The following is a 15,121-nucleotide window of genomic DNA, read 5'->3' as shown; positions in this document are numbered from 1 at the left end:
GCTTTTCCAGCAATTTCTGCTTTTGTTTGTAAACTGTTTCGGCTGGTTGGAGATTTTAGAACCAGGATATAGTTTAAGAATTAGGGTCAATCCATTTAGGGAGATGTTAGGAAACACTTCTACAGGCAAAGGGTGATAGATCTTTGGAACTCTCTTCCACAAAAGGCAGTTGATGCTGGATTAGTTGTTAATTTTAAATCTGAGATTGCTTTTTGTAATGAAAAGGTATGGAGGGGCAGGGGCCAAAGGCAGATGTACAGTTAGGCCACAGATCAGCCGTGATCGCATTGAGTGGAGGAAAAGGCTCAAGAGGGTCCTTTTCCTTACTTAACTGCCTTAATCCTACGTGGGGCAGTAAAATTAATGTCTGAGACAAACAGGCACACATTTGCTTTAATCACAGATGACAGTGGATAACCTCCACATCAAACAAAAATAAGTCCATTGACGTCAGAAGCAAGATGTGTATGCTCACTAGTCTCATGCATACGAGTGGATCCAGGTCAGTAATGCAGCTTTGGGATTCATGTGACATGGACTAAATAGTTAAGATTCACTGCCAACTTTGCTTTGATCTTTATGCTTAATACCTAATCTGCCTGCAGGTATGCATCTCACTGACAGTGAACAGAAGGGAAAGATTCAACTCTTTAAGATTTAGGTTCTGCTGTGCCCCTCCCAAACCTCACTCTCTAAACCTCCTTCTATAAGATACTCTTCAAAACCTACCTCTTCTACCAAAATTTTAATCACCAGACATAATATCTCCCTATGTGGCTTGAAGTCAAGTTTTGTCTGATAATTTCCCTGTGAAATGCCTTTGGATGTCTTGTTACATTAAAGGCACTGCATAAATTTGAGTTACTGCTGTTGTTTCCCACTTGAACAGAATAAGATAATCAGAGGGTTAGATAGGGTGGACAGGGAGAGCCTTTTTCCAAGTATGGTGACGGCGAGCATGAGGGGGCATAGCTTTAAATTGAGGGGTGATAGATATAGGACAGATGTCAGAGGTAGTTTCTTCACTCAGAGTAGTAAGGGTCTGGAATGCTTTGGCTGCAACGGTAGTAGATTCGCCAACTTTAAGTACATTTAAGTCGTCATTGGACAAGCATATGGACGTACATGGAATAGCGTAGGTTAGATGGGCTTCAGATTGGTATGACAGGTCGGCGCAACATCAAGGGCGAAAAGGCCTGTACTGCGCTGTAATGTTCTATGTTCTAAAACAATGATTTAACAACTCTTTATAAGATGGAGTCAGATTTTGACAAATTCTGAAGGAGTGGAGGTAGTTCCACAAAGATTATATATGATGTGGAGGTGCCGGTGTTGGATTGGGATGGACAAAGTTAAAAATCACACAACACCAGGTTATAGTCTAACAGGTTTATTTGGAAGCACTAGCTTTCAAAGTGCTGCTCCTTCATCAGGTGGTTGTGATTATATAATGGAACTCAGCAAAAAGATAAGGTAAAGTCGTCATAGTCTTACCAAACCATAGGGCTGCACTCTCATTAGAGAGAGATGGCTGGTAGCAGTTTAACATGAGGATCACAATGCTCAGACAAAGGGAGATGTTGAGAAGGAGACTCCTTCAGAGAAACCTCAGCTGGTGCAGGAATTGAACCCACACTGTTGGTATCACTCTGCATTATAAATCAGCTGGAATATGTGTGCAAACTTACATATGACAGTTATGAAAAGATGGGACTTATGATGTCAAAGCCAAGCTCGTGTCATAAAGTTTTGGAAGAGGTTTAAGGTGAGAGGCGAAAGATTTAAAAGGGACCTGAGTAGCAACTTTTTCACGGAGAGGATGGAATGAGCTGCTACAGGAAATGGTGGAGGCTGGTACAATTCCACCATTTAAAAGGCTTCTGGCTGGGTACATTAAGAGGAAGGGATTAGAGGGATATGGGCCAAATGCTGGAAAAAATGGGACGAGATCAGTTTAAGATACCTGGGGTTGGCACAGATGAGTGTGTCTCTGTGCTATATAACTATGACTATAAAAACTGGGATGCCAAGATATAAGAGGAGAGGGAACATTGTCTGACCAGTCCACAATTAATTATTTGTCTGTGTGTCTAATCGAAGATCTGTGATTTTTTTAAAGAAGTAGAGCTGAGTGCAGTGTTTGTTTCCATCATTGGTTTTGCTTCTCTTTCCTGCTGTTTGTTCCATTTTCTGCTGCTGTTTCCCTTATTTTTCATTGCTGTTGTTCCTTTTCTGGCTGCCTTCCATTTAAGAGTGTTGTTATGATAGCAAGTGTGATTATGAGATTGAAAGCCCTGACAATCAAGATTAAAGGTTATAATTACAGCTTTCAGCCACTAGATGGCGGTCATGCTGAATAAGGAATGACAAAACACAAAGATTCTACTTCGGCCGTCAAATTAGAAACAGAAAATGGTGGAACTAACCAACTTTTGCATAAGTACAGTCTTCAAAGCATGCAAAACCCTTTTAAAGTATATTTCCAGCTGTATTTTATTTTAGAAAAGCTTTATAGATGTAGGGAGCATCAAACTACATTTTTGAAAGAAAATTTAAACTACAAGCACTTGGTTCTTAGCTAAAGAGAGAAAAGGATCAAAGGAGATAGTGTTCACTTTCTCAGCACAAGACTGTAACCTTCAGCCTTGCTTGTACTTGCAACTTTGCTGTAAGCATCTTTTTATTGGAAAAGTTAGATTTCAATCAGAAAGAAATTAGATGTCTTCTGTACACATAAACCGAATACTGAATATCTGAATTCCTTGATGACCAGGTCTGCTGTCCAGCTGATCTTCAATTAGGTTTCCAAAATATCTGCCAACATGATTTTGGAATATTCTTTATAAGTGGATAATACGGTTAACCATGATGTATTTATCACCTGCAACTGGTTATATTTACCTGAAACATCAATGCTTATGCTGTTTTATATCACTGATTTTTTTGACTAAGTGCAAGTTGTATCAAGTCTTTTTGAAGGGATTTTGCAGCAAGGCCTAGTAAATTCTCTGTATATATCTTACTAAACTCACCTCATTAATTACCTATCCCATCCTTATGGTGTCCTTTTCATCTAATTCCATCTTCACCTTACCATGCACTATTTCTGAAGCAACTTACTATTCAACAGATATCCACAGAATGATCAGCATTACTTGTACCCACCATCTTTGCACTTGATCAAGTATTGGAAATCTGGAGTTCTGATGAAGTGTCATTAGACTTATTTTATTTACTCGTGGGACATGGGCATTGCTGGCTGGCCAGCATTAACTTGAAACATTAACTCGAAACATTAACACTGCTTTCTCTCCACAGATGCTGCCAGATCTGCTGAGTTTCTCCAGCAATTTCTCTTTTTGTTCCAGACCTCTAGCGCCTTCAGTTCTTTGTTTTATTTATTATTTTGGAAATCTAGATTTGCCCCCTCCCTGGTAACATAATGGCACACTAATCCATGCTGGTTACAGCACATTGTTGGCATAGTTGACATTCCCTCACATTTTCAACCCCTAGTCTCACCACAGTCCCTGTTTAACCAACCACTGAATGTAGCCATCCTTAACTACACACTGTCTAAAGAGAGTGGGAAGGGAGAGCAATCAGAAATTTGAAAGAAGACTGGAAAGGCTAGTGGAGATCAGACAAGTCTGTAGAAGATCAAGGCTCCAGTCTGGTAGCACAACTGAGAATGAGGGAGGCATCAGAAAAATCAGGTTGAGGACAAGTTGGGGATGGAAGTCATGCCTTGAACAAATATTGAGGTTTAGGTTAGGAGGAGATTTGCTCTTGGTAGAGGGTCTAAGTACAAGATTGGGATCTGATCATAGGGGTTGGTTAGGGGTGAGCAGCAGTAATGGTAAATCATAGGGGATAGAGGCAGAGTCACCCCGATGGAAAAGCCAGGAAAAAAAAATTGCCAAAACTGTTACAAACAATGTAGCGGGGCAAGCCAATCAGCTCCTGAAACCTGCTTTGCCTTTCTAGATGATAGCTGTTCACTAACATCAATGCCACCTTCCTGCACAATCCCCATATTCTTTGATGCCATGAGCATCTTGAAATTTATCAATCTCCATCTTAAACTTATTCACCAATGAAGCTTCCCAGCCTTCTGGGGTAGTCAACACAAAAGAATCACCAACCTCAGGTGAAGAAATTCTACTGTATCCCATTCCTAAAAGGCTTGCTCCTTATTCCAAATCCCCGGGTCCTAGACCCACCTCCCACTCACCAAGGACAAACTTCAACTTCTGTCTTGTCCAACTCTAAGAAGTTTGCAAGTTTCAATGAAATCACCTTCCATTCTCCTGAACTCTAGGGAATGCAGGCCTATTCTCCTTAGTCTCGGTTACAGGGCAGTCCTGCTATTCCAGGAATTAGTCTGATGAACATCTGTTGCACTCCTTCTCTGGCAAATATATATTTTCTTTGATAAGTGGAAAGTTATACTTGCCATAAAGATAATTGAAAAGTCAAAATCCATGGTGAAGTAGAACAATTAAAAGGTTTAAATTACATTCAAGGGAAAAATAATCCAATTTCAGAAAGATTAGTGATTGTATTTTCCTCAGTATATTTGTCAATAGGTGATGTAATGCTATAGTCTGCTTTTTTATTAATAATTTAAACCAGTTTGTTAAAACATGGTTGATTTTGCCATGACTGAAGACATCACAAAGATATATAAACATGACTAATGATACAAGACCAATTGCCTGACAAATCCTATCACTATCATTGCTGATCAGCACTTCTGCAAGTACTGAATACAATGAGTTAAGGGATTCAATTGCAAAGTTAAATGGAGTTATACAGTGTTGCGATTGTGCTTATTATGATTTATGTTTTCTATTATAAAAATTTTAAACACAGTAAGTTAAAAATTATTAACTTGAAAGCAAATTTCTACAGTTGCTGGAAATCGGAAACATACACAGAGAATGCTGGAGCAACTTAATAGGTCTGGCAGAATCTGTGGAGTGTGAAGCAGAGCTAATGTTTCAATTCCAATGTGACTCCTCTTTATAATTATGGAATTAGTTCAAAACTTCAGCATTATTAATATGAATGATTACAAAATGCTCGTTAGATTTGTTTTGTACATTAAAAACAAGAAAATCAAATTCTATGTATAATTTACTACAGACTAATAGTTTACATTATGTCCCTTTAATCGTTCAGTTGCCTAAAACAAAAAAATCTTCAAACTGCACAGGTCACAAAGATCTCAGGCTCATTGCTTCGTGGAGTCAGTTGATTTCAGCTGGTTAGAAATTGACCTGCACAGGGACTACTGGTTTTATCAGGGGGAAATCAGCCAGTGTTCTTGCTGTTTTTTACGTATTGTGTCATTATCAAATAAGTAAGGGGACAACAAGTGTTATGACGATTTTCAAAGGTGGCAACACTTGAGGTCTGAATTTCTCAAGTTGTTTTCCTGCTCATTTGTCATTGCCTGATGACAAATCAGTAAAAATTATTTGAAAAAAAAAAAATGCTCTACACAGCACATTAATCTGACTGTAAGCATTAGGCCTTTCAAATGTACGTTCAAATTCGATAACAGTATCATCAGCAGCAATGTTACCTGATTGATTACATCAGCAGTAAGTGATGGAAATTGTAGTTGACTGATTTAATAAAGTTTATGATAAGATAGTCAAAATGATGGATGAGGGTAGAGCAGATGCTTCTGCAACATGTGAAAATTTGCCAGTATATCTCGGCTCAGCAAAGTTGTTGGCCAGTATTTTGAAGTAGAAGTAGCAGCATGTGAAGAAAATTAGCAAAATAGTAAACAGAGATCAGGATTTTCAGGGGCATCAGCAGCATAGCCCACTGGCCAGAAAGGCAGAATCAATCTTGACTTCCATGGCCCTGGAGCAACAGGTATATTTTAGGTACAGAAGACAGTGATTTACTTGGAGTCTTGACTTCATCTCTGAGCTAAAATGTCTGCCTCCAGGCGCTGTCAGCCAATCAGACAGGTTGACTACCCTTCGTTTCCAGCAGTACCATCCACAGTACTATCGCCAATCCAGAGGACAGATTGATGGGGTCAGTTCTCACCCAGGCTAATCAGTCAGACCTGACTGAGATGTGGAGGTGGTGGAGAATCTGAAGGCAGGATGGGGGTCTTCCCAAGGATTGGAGTGGCCTTGTCTATTCAACATGGATCACATGGTGTCCAATGAGGGGAGTTCTGCAGTCTCTCCATGTGACAAGATGCCTGCTTATAAAATACCAAGGTGGGGAGAAGAGCCCATTATTTAGCCCTTTATTTGGCCTAAGGGTTGGCAGACTCTACTGCAGTAATTGTAATAAGATCAGTTGACTAATAGAATATGAGTTCTCTGATTGGGGCTGTTAATCTCATCAAATCAGGGAGCCCTGGCTGACAAATAAAAATAATGTGTCAGAGATTTGGCACTCTGAGAGCTGACTCTTAAGAGGCAGTATGAGAGACAAGGACTCTTCACGTGACTAGATGATGGGATGCAGGCCTATGTGGAGTTTTTTTGCCTACTGCTGGTAAAATCTGCACTTTCCCATTAACCCACCCACTCTTAAACCACATGCTATCTATTCACCCAGTGCCATGAAAGGACACAGACTCCTAGGCAGAGAGTGTGATGGGTACTTTTGTTTCAGATTGAAGGAACCCCAGGGTTCAGTACCACTGCTTTTGATTTATAATAGGATTAAAGGGCACAATTTTTAAATTTGCAGATGAAGAAAAACTAAGAAATCTAGTAAACAGTGAGGATGATAGTGATGGATTTCAAGGGGACACAGGCTGGTGAAATGGACTGACGCATAAAGTCACTCAATACAGGAAACGGAGATGTGATGTGTTTTGGTGGGAAAGGGAATGTAGCTAAACATTGTAATTTTGAAGATAAAAAAAGATTTTATTATTTGTAAGTGGCAGGACAGGTTAATAGGGCAGCTAAGTAAAACAAATGAAAAATGAAATGAAGTGGAGGTTAAAAAGGTCAGGCAGTTATCCTAAGCCTCTACATTAAGTACAATTTTGGCCCCAGTTGGTGTTCAATTCTGGCCAACAACATTGGGAACGAAATGAGGAGAATGTACCAAAGAGACTTAATAAAATATTTCCAGGGCTGATGGATTACATATTCATCAATGGACTGGAAAAGCTGAGGAATTATTCTTCTAGAAGTAGAGAGGGCTTCGAGGAGATTTGATTGACATTTTCAAAATCATGAAGAATTTAGATGGAGCAAATAAGGAGAAATGTTTTTGAGTGGCTGAAGGATTGGTAACTAGAAGACAAATTTAAAATAAAGAGACAAGTACTGTAGATGTTGCTGATCAGAAATAAGAACAGAAAGTGCTGGAAATATTCCACAAATCTGGCAATATTTGTACAGAGAATATTAATGTTAACATTTGCTCAGTATTGCCACTGTTTTTGTTCCAGACTTGAGGCAATTGGTTTAAAATCCAGAAGGAATAGCTGAAAAAGATTGCTTTTAAGTGTAATGAGTGGTTAAATTTTTGAATGTATTGTCCAATTGGATACAGGATACAGATGCAGTCGTTATCGTTAAAAGGGAATTGGGTGAATGTCTGAAAGAGAAAAGCTTGCAAGGATGATGGAGAAGTAGAACTAATTGCAATGTTCTTAACATTGGGCTGGACGATCTGCTTTGATGCTGTACTTTCCTATGATTCTTTCACAATATACAAAAGAACAAAGAACAAAGAAAATTTACAGCCCAGGAATAGGGCCTTTGGCCCTCCAAGCCTGAGCCGACACAGTACAGTTTGTTTCAGTCCCTAATACCTCTCCCAATATATCCTAGTATTCCACCATACAGAGGTTATGAGAGAGGGTCTTGTGACACAGTGGGTAGTGTTCTTGTCTTTGAGACTAAAGCTTCAAATTCGAGTCCCACTCCAAGATATTTTGGCCATGGAAGATGTTGCCAAAACATGATCTAATGGGTTGATTCCAGTTTACAGAAATCACTGGCAGGTGGTAACAGAAGGAGTTTCCCTTGGTGATGCAAAGGGGCCTCCCTATAGCCACAGCCTCTGGTGAAAAGTGAGCAACCTGGTCCAGGGAAAATTGGCCACAGAAAGAGATGGAAGCATGAGATCTATCTTCCTTGTGTCATTAGATGCTGCAAAGGATGTTTGAAAATAAAGAATTATACGAATTCCATCGAGGAAGTGAATTTTTCATTTCAGCAGGCGTGCTAAACATATAGGGGTTTGGAAACCCAAAATATAGATTGACAACCACCAGTGCACATAGTCAGTGAAGAGGTTATCTGATTGCTGAGTTATTACAGGGGACTACCTATTCCTGCCCCAGAGTATTCATGGAGCATGCTTGGTAAAATGCAGCAGTCAGGCTCAGGGCTTTGTTCATGAGTGCAAAACCTGGAGACTAATGAAGACAAAGATGGCATTTCTGAAAGCTAGTGCCACTATTAACTTTTTTTTAATGCAGGGACGTGGCACCAGGAAGCAGGGCATTAGCTTTTAACCACAAACATATTTGGCCAATGCTTTACAGAAGCCAGTAGAATGAGTGGTAGATTCTACTACCTTCCCTTTATATGTTACAAAGGCCACAGGAGGTTGCAAAGCAGCTGAGGCCTGTTTAGTATCTGTTTAAGGTCTTCTGAAAAACTATAAACCTTCACTACACAGTAATCATAATCTAACACTATGTTTTGAGATTTTATCAGCACAATAGGATTGCACATGCAATGTTCAGAGATTCTACCAAGAATGCACAGTGTTAACCCAAAATTTACTCCACACTTCTCATGGGAATTCTAATGACTTAATCTGAACAATATGTTGACTTCTAATGCACAGTTCACGTTCTCATAATACAAAGATATTAATACCAATTTCTGTATTGTGAATCTACTCTTCTTATTACTTACAAACATGCAAGGAGCAGGAGTGGTCCTTACAGTCCCTTGAACCTGCTCTGCTACTTCATATAATCACGGCTGATCTGATTGTAACCTTAAGTTTACCGTCCCATCTACCCCAAATCACCTGTCAATCTTTGTTTAACAAGAATCTAATCATATCTTGCCTCAGAAACAGTCAGACTCTCTTTCCAGTGCCTTTTCAGGAGTAAAGTTCCAGATTTCTGACCCTCTTCAAGAAAAGAAAAATGCTTCATCTCTGTTTTCAATTTTTAAATAATGTTCTGGATTCTCCCATATGATTCAATTAAGTCTCTTCCTCTTTGACAACTCCACCAAATAGCCTAACCTATCTAACCTTGACACGTACACAACCCACTAAACCGCGGCATTAGTCTGGTAAGCCTTAACTGAACTTCCTCTACTGAAGTTACACCTTTCTTTTAATAAGGCGACCAATACTGAGCGCAGTACTCAAAATGTGCTCTAACCAGTTCCCAATATACCAAAGGATAATTGCCCACTTCTGTATGAAATTCCTCTCACAATGTTTCGTAACATTCTATATGTTCTCCTAGCTACTTGCTATACCTATTTTCCGGCCTTTTGTAATTTATGTGCTAGGACACCCAGATCCCCCTACAGCTCAGTACCCTCCAATGTCTCACCATACAGTTAATACAGTTTTTTCATTCTTCCTAGCAAAATGAACAATTCCATGTTTTCCCACATCATATTCCATTTGACAGATCATTTGACAGAAGTTATAAGTCATTTGGAACTTCTTGTAACCTCCTTAAGCCCTTGTCATATCACTCATTATCCTACAAATGGTGATACCAAAGCACATGTGCATAATATGATTGAACTGCAATGATTTTCTTCAATATATTAGATTCATCAAAAGGTCTCACCTCTCCTTTTTCATTCCGGATTCTTCTGTTGAAGTCTTTGCCCTCCAAGCAGATGAAGTCCTCACCCGGATTAATGATGCCACATTTGATGGCAATGGCACGAGCTGTATTGATGTTGTCTCCTGTAACCATACGTACAGTAATACCAGCTCGTTGGCACTTTCTAATGGCTTCTGGAACCTGCACAACAAAAAGAAAATCAGGGAGCCTGACTATTTAATAATTTTGTCTATTGTACAAGTAAGCAATGTATTATTTCAAATATAAATACACAATATGGTAAAATGAAATAACTTTGGAACAATAATGAAATTGCTCACATAGATCAAATGAAGGTGTTCTAGAACTTTTGCCTGATGATTGCTACCTTTTTATTACATATTTTTAGGTATTTTAATATAAAAGCAAAATGTTATGAATGTTAGAAATCTTAAATAAGAACAGAAAATACCAGAAACAGTCAGTAAGATCTGTGGAGAGAGGAATAATATTAAAGTTTCAGGTTGCTGACTTTTTATTGCATGTTTTAATTTATAGGAACAACTAAAGGTTCCTATCTCCCTTATCTCACTCCAGATAGTTGGGTAACAACTTTACTATTCAAGCAGGTTTACTGCTCAGCAAACTAAATGGTATGCAACTGCTGATTATATTCTTTTCTCTACACCTCATAATAATGAGGTATATCTGTGTAACCTTACATTGTTATCACATTAATGTCTTCAGTAGCTTTGTGGAATTAAACTATAATATCTTACAGTTCTATGTTTTTTTGTTATAATGTAGAATAAACATGTTCATAAAATGTTATACTTGTTAACAAAATACAAAATTAGCAAGCTATGTTTCATTGATAATACTGTGACCTATTTAATGTTGTAAATTCACATTTTGTCTCAAGAATGTATTATGCTGGATTATACATTGAAGGCAGACTTATTCTCTGCACACAGTGTAACAGGTGAAACTACCTGTGGTTCCATGTTATGGGTGACTGCCCCAGTCTGAGATCTGAGTTTGTAATGGTGTCAAGAGAGGTGCCAGCCACCTGGAGCACAGGAAGTTCACCACACTTGCACGGCTAAGCAGGAGAGGTGACCACTCCCCTTAGAAGTCCAAGAAGGTAGCGTTCACTTCTCCATTGTATCCCTGTTAACATGGCCAACCTCTTTTGTTCTCGTACTGTATGTATTGTTCTCACACCTTTTGAAATTAGCCTCTGAGTCAGAGATTGTAGGCTTAAGTACCACTTTAGAATATACTCAAGTCTGACATTTCACTGGAGTACTGAAGGACCGATGCACTGTTAGAGTGATTGTCTTTCAGATAAGGAAATTAAATCAAGGGCCCTACCTGCCTTTTCAGTTGAATACAAAAGATCCGATGGCATTGTTCAAGAAGAGCAGAGCTTTTCTCAGTGTTCTGGCCAATTTTTTGTTATTGCTCCACCAATACCTAAAACAGACAATCTGGTCAGCTTTCATAGATGGACTTGGATCAACTGGAGCTCAGAAGAGTGAGAGGGAACATGATTCAGGGAGATAAGATTCTGAGTGGATTTGACAAAAGTGGAGAAGGAATTGATTCTTCCTCTTGTTGCTTAATCCAGAACTATGGGGCACTGTTTAAAACTTTTAAATTGCTCTTTGTCCAATAGCTATGGGGAGATTTTATTTCACACGATGGTTGGACGATGGTGCCTTAGAGGAGGTGTGGTGCAGTCATTGGATGTTTTCAAGGCTGTGGTGATATATTTTCATTAGACAATAGAATCAAAGGTTTATCGGGGATGTGAATTTGAAACACAGGCAGGTTAGTCATGGTTTTATTGAATGGCACAACAGGTCCCAGGGGCTGAATGGCCTACTCCTACTCCTAATTCAGATATTTGTATGTTTACAGGAGCTTGCTGTTGGGTATTGACAGTTATGTACCTATTGGAAGCTTCATTGTTTATAACGTGATTCGAGATATTCTGAAGTGGTGATAGGTGCTACAGAATGCAAATCTTCTTTTCTCCTTTGTATAATTATCTCATTCCTAAATATTGTGCTCTTGACCTCCCCGCCATTGCAAATTTCCATTTTATCCCTGAATTGTGCTGAACATTAATACTCAATTAACAATTCACACACCTCCACCCAACTCTCACTTCCCTCCAATACAGTTAATAATTCGTATATGGTATAGAGGCCTATATTTACTGACTGTGGCATCAAGAAGTTCTAGTAAAATGGAAGCTAGTGGGAATCAGGCAGAAAATTCTTCATTGCATGGAGTTGTACATAACACAAAGCAAGATAGTTATGGTTGTTGGAGGCCCATCATCTCAGCCCAGGGGACATCAATGCAGGAGTTTGTCAGCGTCTTAGACCCAACTGCCTTCAGCTCTTTCATCAATGATCTTCCTGTCATCCAAAACTCTGAAGTAGACAAGTTCACAATGATTGCACAATGTCCAAGTTCTTTGATAATGAAACATTCCATTCCCACTGCCACATGCTGGATAAAGGTTAGATTTGCACCAACTGTCAAGTGACATTCACACATACAAGTGACAACAGTGACTGTCTCTTAAAAGAGAGAATGTAGCCATCTTCACTTGACATTTTATAGCATTATCATTGCTGAATCCCCTACCATCAATATCTTAGGGTAAGCACTGACCAGAACTGAACTGGATAAACCACATAAATATTGCAGCTACAAAATCAGATCTGAGGCTGAGATTCTATGATGGGTGATTTGTCTCCTGAAACCACAAAGCCTTTTCCAAGACATACAAAGCAAAAACCAGGAATACGATGGAATTCTATTCACTTCAGTCCCAACAATACTCAAGAAGCTAGACACCATCCAGTAATCCATCCACCATTTTGGTTGCAAAGTGTACTGCCGACAAGATTCAATTCAAAAGCTCAACAATACTTTCCATACCTGAAACATTGAGCACAGGGGTAGCAGATGCAATGGGAACACTTCCATGTCTGCTCCAAGTCACGAATCACCCAAAATTGAAAACAAATTACCATTCACTATTCTTCAGTCAAAATCCTAGAACTCTCTTATTTACTGGCACTGTACATGAACTGCAACTGGTTAAGAAATAGCTCACCGCTATCTTTTTCAAGGGAAATAAGGATGGGAAATAAATGCTGTCCTTAGCAGCAACATTCATGCCATAAATAAATGAATTAAACCCAAGTATTCAGATAAGGACTTTTGACATGTACATAGCTGCAATCTGTCCCCCTTTATCCAGACTTCTATCACCAAGACCATTGACCAGTTCATTTGCTTCTTTCTTCTTTCTTTCATAATTCATGTCCTTATCCCTGCTGTCTTGTAGTTTCTGTCCAATAGTTCCCAATTAATTTGAGTCATCCTTCAAGCAATGATGTGTTAGCATGTAATATAAAAGGGACATCAAATTATTTTAAAGTATATAAAAGGTAAAAGTAAAGATAAAAGGAATAGCAAATCTAATTAGGCACTAAAATGGAAATCTTGTGAAGACAGGTACATGCTGCATGGATACTTTGTGTCTGACTGTCTTCACAGGAGAAGTGGATGATATTATGTTATAATTAATGTTGATATCATAAAGAGAAAAAGGCTTGGATTTTTGGTGTGTAGCAATGATGCCAGACCCACTTAAAAATGTCAACCAGAATCTGAGTGTGGGATTTCTGCTCCCATTTCCAGCACCTCTAGTTTTCAATGGGATACAATAAGAATGCAGGAAGAGAGCCTTCACCTTACAGTCCAGACCATTGCTGGGGGAGACGTCTCTGAGACATTCACAATTTTTGTTGAGTCAAATCAGCTTCTCCACGACTCTTCTCCAAGTGAGCCATCATCAAAATCCACATGATCACTTTCACAGCCCTCCAGTGTCTCTTAATTTACCATCTTACTGAACAATGTACTTTTACCATGTGTCTCAGCCAGGACCATGCATCTTTCATATCATCCTAGCCATTGAGTGTCTAAAGTTAAATAACGATGCCTTTGCATTCAGGAATTCTCTGAGAAAACCATTTCGCTTCACTGTTTCTACTGCTTTGAGCCCTTTAAGCACTTCTCTTTAGTTATGTCTTTGGTCTTCAGTCTATATTTACCAGCTTTTGGCTCTTTGTCTCCTAGCTTTTTGAGAAGGGATTGCATTACAAGGAGAAGTTATGTAAACTAGATACGCTTCGCTGGAAAAGAAAAGATTGGGTAGTGAAATAATTGCTGTCCTTTGGATTCTAAACGGATTATGTCATGCAGACAGATTTTGGTCACTTTGGTTAGAACATAGAACTACAATTGGGATATATTCAAACTACTTTAGTTAAACTCCAATCATAGATTGAACAGCGTTCAACATATTTAGAGGAAGCAATGGCTGTGTGGTCTTATTGCTAGATTATTAATCTAGAGAATCAGGTAATGGGTCTGTGGCCTTGGATTCGAATCAAACCATGGCACATGGACTTCAATAAAAATCTCGAGTACTGATGATGATAATGATGAAACCATTGTTAGAAAAACCCTCTGGAAACTGCCATCCTCACCTGGTCTGAACTACACATGACTGCAGCAATAAATACTTAACTAGCCAGTGAAGTCTACAAACTAGTGACATCTTTGTTTATATATCTGTAACGTACTAGGGATATAGAGTCATAGAGTCATGCAGCACGGAAACAGACCCGTTGGTCCAAACAATCTTTGCCGACCAAGTTCCCAAATTTAAATAGTCCCACCTGCCTCTCAGCCCATATCCCTCCAAACCTTTCCTATTCATGTACTCATCCAAATGTTTTTTACAAGCTGTAACTGTACCATCATCCACCACTTCCCCTGGCAGTTTAATGCACACACTAACCACTTGCTGCATCAAAACGTTGCTCTTGATGTCCTTTTTAAATCTTTCTCCTCTTGCCTTCCCCCACCTTAGGGAAAAGATCTTTGCTATTCACTTTATTTTTGCTCCTCATGATTTTATAAACTTCTGTAAGGTCACCCCTCAACCTCCTTCAAGGAAAAAAAGTCCCAGCCTATTTTTATAACTGAAACCTTCCTTTCCTGGTAACATTCTGGTAAATCTTTTCTGAACCCTCTCCAGTTTAATAATATCCTTCCTATAACAGGGGGTCATCAGAACTAAAGACAGCACTCTAGAAGAGGGCCTCACTAATGTCCAATACAACTGCAACATGACTTCCCAACACCTAGACTCAAAGAACTGAGCAGTCAAGGCAAGCGTGCTAAACATCTTCTTAACCATCTTGTCTACAT

General features: G+C 39.1%; 1 protein-coding gene across 13 annotated transcripts in view; it reads right to left on the bottom strand.

Moving 5' to 3' along the window:
- atp2b2 (ATPase plasma membrane Ca2+ transporting 2) overlaps window positions 1-15,121 on the bottom strand; it is an 819,963-nt gene that overhangs the window by 64,654 nt on the left and 740,188 nt on the right. For all 13 annotated transcript variants that reach the window (XM_043707907.1, XM_043707910.1, XM_043707911.1 and 10 more), the window contains one exon: window positions 9,836-10,015. In XM_043707907.1, the coding sequence (XP_043563842.1) occupies window positions 9,836-10,015 (180 nt within the window). The remainder of the gene's footprint in view (window positions 1-9,835; window positions 10,016-15,121) is intronic.

The sequence above is a fragment of the Chiloscyllium plagiosum genome, chromosome 18 (genome assembly GCF_004010195.1).
Source record: "Chiloscyllium plagiosum isolate BGI_BamShark_2017 chromosome 18, ASM401019v2, whole genome shotgun sequence".
NCBI lineage: Eukaryota > Metazoa > Chordata > Chondrichthyes > Orectolobiformes > Hemiscylliidae > Chiloscyllium > Chiloscyllium plagiosum.
The sequence above is the reverse complement of the archived record's forward strand: the minus strand, read 5'-3'. Positions and strand labels throughout refer to the sequence as shown.